At 49.3% G+C, this 7,180-nt stretch overlaps 1 protein-coding gene across 1 annotated transcript in view; it reads right to left on the reverse strand.

Moving 5' to 3' along the window:
- CDC20B (cell division cycle 20B) overlaps positions 1–7,180 on the reverse strand; it is a 78,933-nt gene that overhangs the window by 51,798 nt on the left and 19,955 nt on the right. The window contains exon 3 of the mRNA XM_025196143.1: positions 1,026–1,079. Coding sequence (XP_025051928.1) covers positions 1,026–1,079 — 54 coding nt within the window. The remainder of the gene's footprint in view (positions 1–1,025; positions 1,080–7,180) is intronic.

Genomic DNA, 7,180 nt, shown 5'->3' on the forward strand with positions numbered 1-7,180 from the left:
GGTTCCAACTTTGGGTGCCGCGCTTCAAGAGAGACGCGAAGAATCTGGAGAGGGTCCAGCGGAGGGCCACTCGCATGATTAGTGGCCGTCGTGATAGACCCTACGGGGGGAGGTTGAGAGAGCTGAATCTCTTCAGCCTTCACAAGAGACGGCTGAGGGGAGATCTTGTGGCCACCTATAAATTTATTAGGGGAGGTCAACAGGGAATAGGGGACGTGCTGTTTACTAGGACGCCCCAGGGAATGACTAGGAATAATGGGTGTAAACTAGTTGAAAGTGGATTTAGGTTAGATATTAGGAAGAAATTTTTCACAGTAAGGGTGGCTAGGATCTGGAATGAGCTTCTAAGAGAGGTGGTGCTATCACCTAGCTTGGAGGTCTTCAAGAGGAGGCTAGATAGTCACCTGGCTGGGGTCATCTGACCTCGGTCCTCTTTCCTGCCAGGTGCAGGGGGTCGGACACGATGATCCATTGTGGTCCCTTCCGACTCTACAATCTATGAATCTATATCTATATTATATATTCTATATTATTATTTTATATTATAGATATAATACAGATAGATATAGATTCATAGATCTATATTATAGATATAGATATATAGATTCATAGATTTTATATATAAAAATGTGATAGTTTTGTTATAGATATAGATGCACACACCCCTAATGTACTGTAAAAACTTAGTTGTAAATCAACATGTTTTGTTATATCAACCATTGAAAATACACCTTTCTACACACACACGCACACACACACACACACTATGGACAATTTGATAAAAATCAATTCGTTAAATCAGGATTTTGGTTTGCAGATTTAAATCAGTGGTTTAAATGGACTTGATTTAAAACAATCCACCCTGCTAACCTGTAGCCTGGTTTTGCAAAAGAGACAGCTTCAAACTAGGCTGAAGGAGAGGGCCAGGTCTCCTGTTTGCTTGGTTAAGTGCCCTAACTACTAGATTATTGGGCTACAAGGCAAGAGTTTCCTCCTCCTCTATTTTACTTGGAGCAATTACTTACACACGAATGGTCTTTGGGGTAGGCACTATCTCCAAAGTCGACAGTGTTACACAGCTGCAAAGAGAATGGCAATGACAGAAAAATCAAGCTTTCTGAAGTACAACTCGAATTTAGTGAATGGGTAGGTGGAATAGTTGCACCAGGTTAAAAGCAGGGGAAGGGCTTACTGCACAACAGCAGATCCACTGAAGTGTCTGTATGCCTACTGTTCTCCTCCACCGACAGGAAGCTAAACCAGAACAGTTTACCTCTTACAATGTCTCTTAGGCTAAGTGCAGACAGTCAAAAAGCCTGAGGCAGAATCAATTCAATTTTTGTAGGTTAGTCTAAGCTGTGTAGATTGAACTGATAAGCAAGTGAACAGGCATTCACTTTTGATTCCAGAAATGCAGCCACATAACTGCAGTGGCCCAGACCAGAAGCTGCTAAAGCACACCTCCCTGCTCTGCTGGAGCAGACCAAGGCTAGCCCACCCACCCTGCAAGGTGGGGCTTGTGAGGGAGGTGCAAAACATCCTAGGATGCTTGGGACCATGAGTTAGCTCAGATTCATAGATTATAAAGGGCTGGAAGGGACCTCGCAAGATCACCAGGTCCAGGCCCCCTGCACTAGGCAGGAAAGACAACTGGGGTCAAGTGACCCCAGCAAGCTGACCGTCCAGTCTCCTCTTGAAGATTTCCGTGGTACATGATTGCATTACCTCTGGAGGGAGTATATTCCACAGTCAGAACACTCTAACTGTGAAGAAGTTTTTCCTAGCGTTAAGCCTGAAATGGTCTTCCAGGAGTTTGTGGCCATTATGCCTGGTTTTCTCCAAGGGTGCCCCAGTGAACAGCTGTTCACCGAGCCCTTGATGTATTCCCCTGATATAGCAGGAAGCTGCTACCAAATCCCCTCTCAGACTATTCTTTTTTAGGCTGAAGAGACCCAAATCCCTCAGTCTTTCTTCCTATGGCTTGCCTTGCAAGTCTCTGATCATACGGGTGGCTCTTCTCTGGACTCTCTCAAGTTTTTCTACGTCCTTGTTGAAGTGTGGCGCCCAAAACTGGTTGCAATACTCCAGCTGCAGTCTCACCAATGCTGAATAAAGTGGAACAATCATTTCCTTGGTTTTGCTTGAGATGCATCAGTTGATGCATGCCAGAGTATTGTTTGCCCTGCTGGCTACAGCATCGCACTGACACCTCACGTTCATACTATGGTCTATTATCACCCCTAGGTCTCTTTCATTCTTGGTGCTAGTCAGTTTGGCACCACCAAACCTGTAAATCTGTTGGGGACTGTTTGTCCCCAGATCAAGCACTTTGCAATTCTCAATGTTGAACTTCATCTGGTTCCGATCCACCCAACTTGCCAGCCTGTCTAGGTCCGCATGTATCTGCAGCCTACTTTCAGGTGTGACCATGCGTCCCCACAACTTGGTGTCATCAGTGAACTTGGCCAGGGAGCTCTTCACCTCCACAGCAGACCAGAAGCTGCTAAAGCACACCTCCCTGCTCTGCTGGAGCAGACCAAGGCTAGCCCACCCACCCTGCAAGGTGGGGCTTGTGAGGGAGGTGCAAAACATCCTAGGATGCTTGGGACCATGAGTTAGCTCAGATTCATAGATTATAAAGGGCTGGAAGGGACCTCGCAAGATCACCAGGTCCAGGCCCCCTGCACTAGGCAGGAAAGACAACTGGGGTCAAGTGACCCCAGCAAGCTGACCGTCCAGTCTCCTCTTGAAGATTTCCGTGGTACATGATTGCATTACCTCTGGAGGGAGTATATTCCACAGTCAGAACACTCTAACTGTGAAGAAGTTTTTCCTAGCGTTAAGCCTGAAATGGTCTTCCAGGAGTTTGTGGCCATTATGCCTGGTTTTCTCCAAGGGTGCCCCAGTGAACAGCTGTTCACCGAGCCCTTGATGTATTCCCCTGATATAGCAGGAAGCTGCTACCAAATCCCCTCTCAGACTATTCTTTTTTAGGCTGAAGAGACCCAAATCCCTCAGTCTTTCTTCCTATGGCTTGCCTTGCAAGTCTCTGATCATACGGGTGGCTCTTCTCTGGACTCTCTCAAGTTTTTCTACGTCCTTGTTGAAGTGTGGCGCCCAAAACTGGTTGCAATACTCCAGCTGCAGTCTCACCAATGCTGAATAAAGTGGAACAATCATTTCCTTGGTTTTGCTTGAGATGCATCAGTTGATGCATGCCAGAGTATTGTTTGCCCTGCTGGCTACAGCATCGCACTGACACCTCACGTTCATACTATGGTCTATTATCACCCCTAGGTCTCTTTCATTCTTGGTGCTAGTCAGTTTGGCACCACCAAACCTGTAAATCTGTTGGGGACTGTTTGTCCCCAGATCAAGCACTTTGCAATTCTCAATGTTGAACTTCATCTGGTTCCGATCCACCCAACTTGCCAGCCTGTCTAGGTCCGCATGTATCTGCAGCCTACTTTCAGGTGTGACCATGCGTCCCCACAACTTGGTGTCATCAGTGAACTTGGCCAGGGAGCTCTTCACCTCCACAGTCAAATCATTGATAAAGATGTTGAAAAGCACTACACCAAGCACAGACCCCTGAGGGACACCCCTGGCCACTTCTCACCAGGACAACACAGATCCATTCATTAGAACACTCTGAGTCCTACCCCGCAGCCAGCTTCCTACCCATCTAACTGTCAGGCAGCTAAGCCTGCAATCCTTCAATTTTCCCCATGAGAACATAATGGGATATGAGATCAAAGGCCTTTTGGAAGTCTAAGTATACAATGTCGACCTTCTCTCTCTTAACCAGGTCCAAGTGGCAAGTTACCTGGTTGTAGGAGATGAGATTGGTAAGACAAGACCAGCCCCACAACGAAGCCATGCTGGCTATCATTCAGAATCTTACCTTCTGCAAGTATATTACACATAGACTCCTTGATGAATTTTTCCAGTATTTTCCCTGGGATAGAAGTTAGGCTAATTGGCCTATCGTTGCCCGGGTCCTCTCTCCTCCCCTTCTTGAAGATGGAAAAACATTGGCCCTTTCCAGTCTTCAGGGACCTCCCCCAAGCACCACAAGTTTTGGAAGAGTTTCACTAGAGGTCCCACGATGACTTCAGCCAGCTCCTTCAGCACTCTTGGATGAAGTTCATCCAGTCCTGCTGACTTATAAATATCTAACTTTTCAAACTGATCATGCACCAGCTCAACGTCAACAGTAGGAAGGCGGTCATTCCTACCATGTCCATTCCGAAATTTATCTAGTATGATTTTCCCCTTAGTCCAGTGAAATACCAAAGCAAAGTAGTCATTCAGGATTTCAGTTTTCTCCTGAGTGTTGGTAACCAGCTGTCTTGAGTTGTTAAGCAATGGCCCCACACTTCCATTTGTTTTCCTCCTGTGCCCTACGTACCTAAAGAAGGACTTATTGTTCTTGATTTCTGTTGCTAGTTTAAATTCAGTCGCCACCTTAGCCTTTCTAATCTGTTCCCTACAAGTCTGGGCTGTTGTTGTATAGTCCTCCTTGGGGACTGTCCCAAGCTTCCATTGTTTTTATGCCTCTTTCTTCTTTTTCAAGAGGACCATGATATCCCTATTAAGCCAAAAGAGCTTACAAGCACTTCTGCTACCTTTCCTCTGCATGGGAATGGACTTCTTTTGTGCTTCAAGGACCATGTCCTTGAGGAATGATCACTCTTCATGCACTCCTTTCACCTTTGGTTCCTGGTCCCACAATGCTTCCCCTACTGTTGCCCTGAACCTGTTGAAATTCATTTTTTTTTGAAGTCCAAAACTTCAACCCTGCTAGGTGATTTGCCTGCCTTGCGATGGACAGTTAACATGATGGTTTTGTGGTCCCTGTCACCCAGGCTACCTTCTATATTCAAAGTCACTCACCAGGTCATCTCCTTTGGCCAAGACCAAGTCTAGGAGAGCATTACCTCTGGTTGGCCCGTGTACTTCCTGAGTCAGGTAGAGCTCTTCAATACAGGTCAGGAAGCAACGCAGCCCTTCCAACTTATCTCTTGGGAGGAACACTCAGCTGTCTGGGTGTGGCAGGGCACTGTTTGTGCCTGCCACTTAAAGATCAGAGCCAAACAGCCAGCAGGTGCTTGATTGTGGCAGCCATTTTAGATCCCTGGCTGCCTATATAAACAGTTCAGTTCCCTGATGACAGGGCAGGCAGTAACACTGCCTGGTTGTGAGGCTTCATGTATCATCCTGGAAGTAAGCAAGGAGCTATAGGGGATGACTAGGAGGCTTCTAGTCCTGGGCATGACCTAAAACTGCACCCTGCCAGAAGTGGGTGGCCTGGTGGGGCGCTCAGTGGCACAGGAGCCCCCAGGAAATGCCAGGCCAGTTAGCACCCTGGTGAAAGGCAGGTCAGGGCACCTTAACCCCAGCCCCCACAACCAGGTGGGTTACCTGCTACTAGGGCCTGGAGGGCAGACCCCAGGGGAGAGAGTGGGGCTAGAGACTCAGACCTGATCGAGAGAGTACCCACTACTGGTTGATGCTGAGGCCAGGACCAGGACAGTCAAAAGGGCCAGGGACCCACCGCGAGAGACTCCCAGAGCTAGAAGGGCCTGGAGTTTCCAACTGGCCTTGGAGGTGAGGCCAGGGCCTGTATGGCCAAAGCTGCTGGGGGGACCACACCCGAGAGGGGAAAATAATTTCAGGGAGCTAGGTAGCCTGAATGAAGGTGGGGTAGGCCATCTGAGTGGAGGGATATTGGAGGGGTCATGATAGGAGGATTCTGGGGCCCAGTGTGGGGCTGGTGAGAGTAACAGCTGGATACCATCTGCCAGGCATGGACTGCGGTGTAGGGGAGGTACGGAGCCACAGACAGCGCCCCCTGGCATTGGGGCAAGAAATGGGCAGCCTCCTGCCTAATTATGATCTTCAATTAATTAAAAAGGTGTGGCAGGAGAGAAGGTAGGCAGTTGGCCCAGAAACAGGTGGGCGGGCCAAAGGTAAATCAGCCCCAAGAAGGTGCCCTGTTACACTGGGTCATTGAAGCTATCCATGACAACCAGGTCCCACACATGCGCAGCCTCTGCCAGTTCTAGAGAGAACTCCAGATCAAGCTCCTCCCTATGGTTTGGTGGCCTGTTTGGTACACCTACAGTTAGGACTCTCTCACCATGCCCTCCTTACCTATGAGGGAGGCAGAGGCAGGGGTGAAGCTGCGCAAGCCAGCGCTGCGCCGGCTTTTCAGGCAGCTGTCAATCAGACTGGGCAGCGACCAGCTGATGACATCCGCTGTGACCACCGCCATGTGAGATTTAAAAACCCCAGCAGAAGCCAGGTGCAGGGGGAAAAAAGGTGGGAAGCAAGGCACTGAGCTCGCTGGGATGCGACCCAGCAGTGCAGCTTTCTCCTCCCCCCCGCGACACTGTCCCGCCAGGGGTGAGTAGAGGGAGTTGCAAGAGAGCTAGGCAGAACCTCTGGAGAGGAGTGTGGGGCTCAGCACTGCCCTGGGGCCCTGGAAAGGCACAGACATCTTTGAGCTTGCAGAGGGCACAGCAGATCCAAGCCTGGCATAGGGCCAAAGCAGGGGCTGGCAACAAGCTTGAACTACAAGCCTGCAGCGCATACTGTGGCCAGTGGAGCTGAGGCCCAATGGGAGTCCATAAGAGGACAGCACCAGGAGATGGAATGATGACACAACAGCCCTCGCAGTTGGCGAGTGGCACTGGAGCGTAAGGGAGGCGGAGCCCCAGGACCAGCTGCATCAACCCCGTGAGTACTACCATCTCTAGGCCAGGAATACCACTGAACCCCTCCTTTCTATTACGGTGTCACGACCCAGTGATTTTGGTGCCTCGGCACTATGGAATTTCCTGGTCACATGAGAGCTCCTTTGCACGGCAGAGTGTTCTGCTGCAATTGAGAGCCCGCGTGTAGGAGAGAGTTCCCACCAATCTGCAGTTTCCTTTGCAGGATGCATTTCTTCTTTGCAGCACAGAAATGCACGGTGCAAAGAGTTCCCGCTATTCGAATGTAAATTTGTGCCCCGCTATTGGCCAGTGCTAAATTATTCACACGTGGCGGCTAGTAATTGGCTCGCTGGCCGTTTAAAATTCCGCGCGACTTCCGCCCAAGTCGAAGAGCTTTGAGCACGCTGCAGAGTGCCTCTGAAGTTATCTGACTTGCGGCTGCCGATCGATAGACTGATCAC

The sequence above is a fragment of the Alligator sinensis genome, unplaced genomic scaffold, assembly GCF_000455745.1.
Source record: "Alligator sinensis unplaced genomic scaffold, ASM45574v1 scaffold573_1, whole genome shotgun sequence".
NCBI classification, from domain to species: domain Eukaryota; kingdom Metazoa; phylum Chordata; order Crocodylia; family Alligatoridae; genus Alligator; species Alligator sinensis.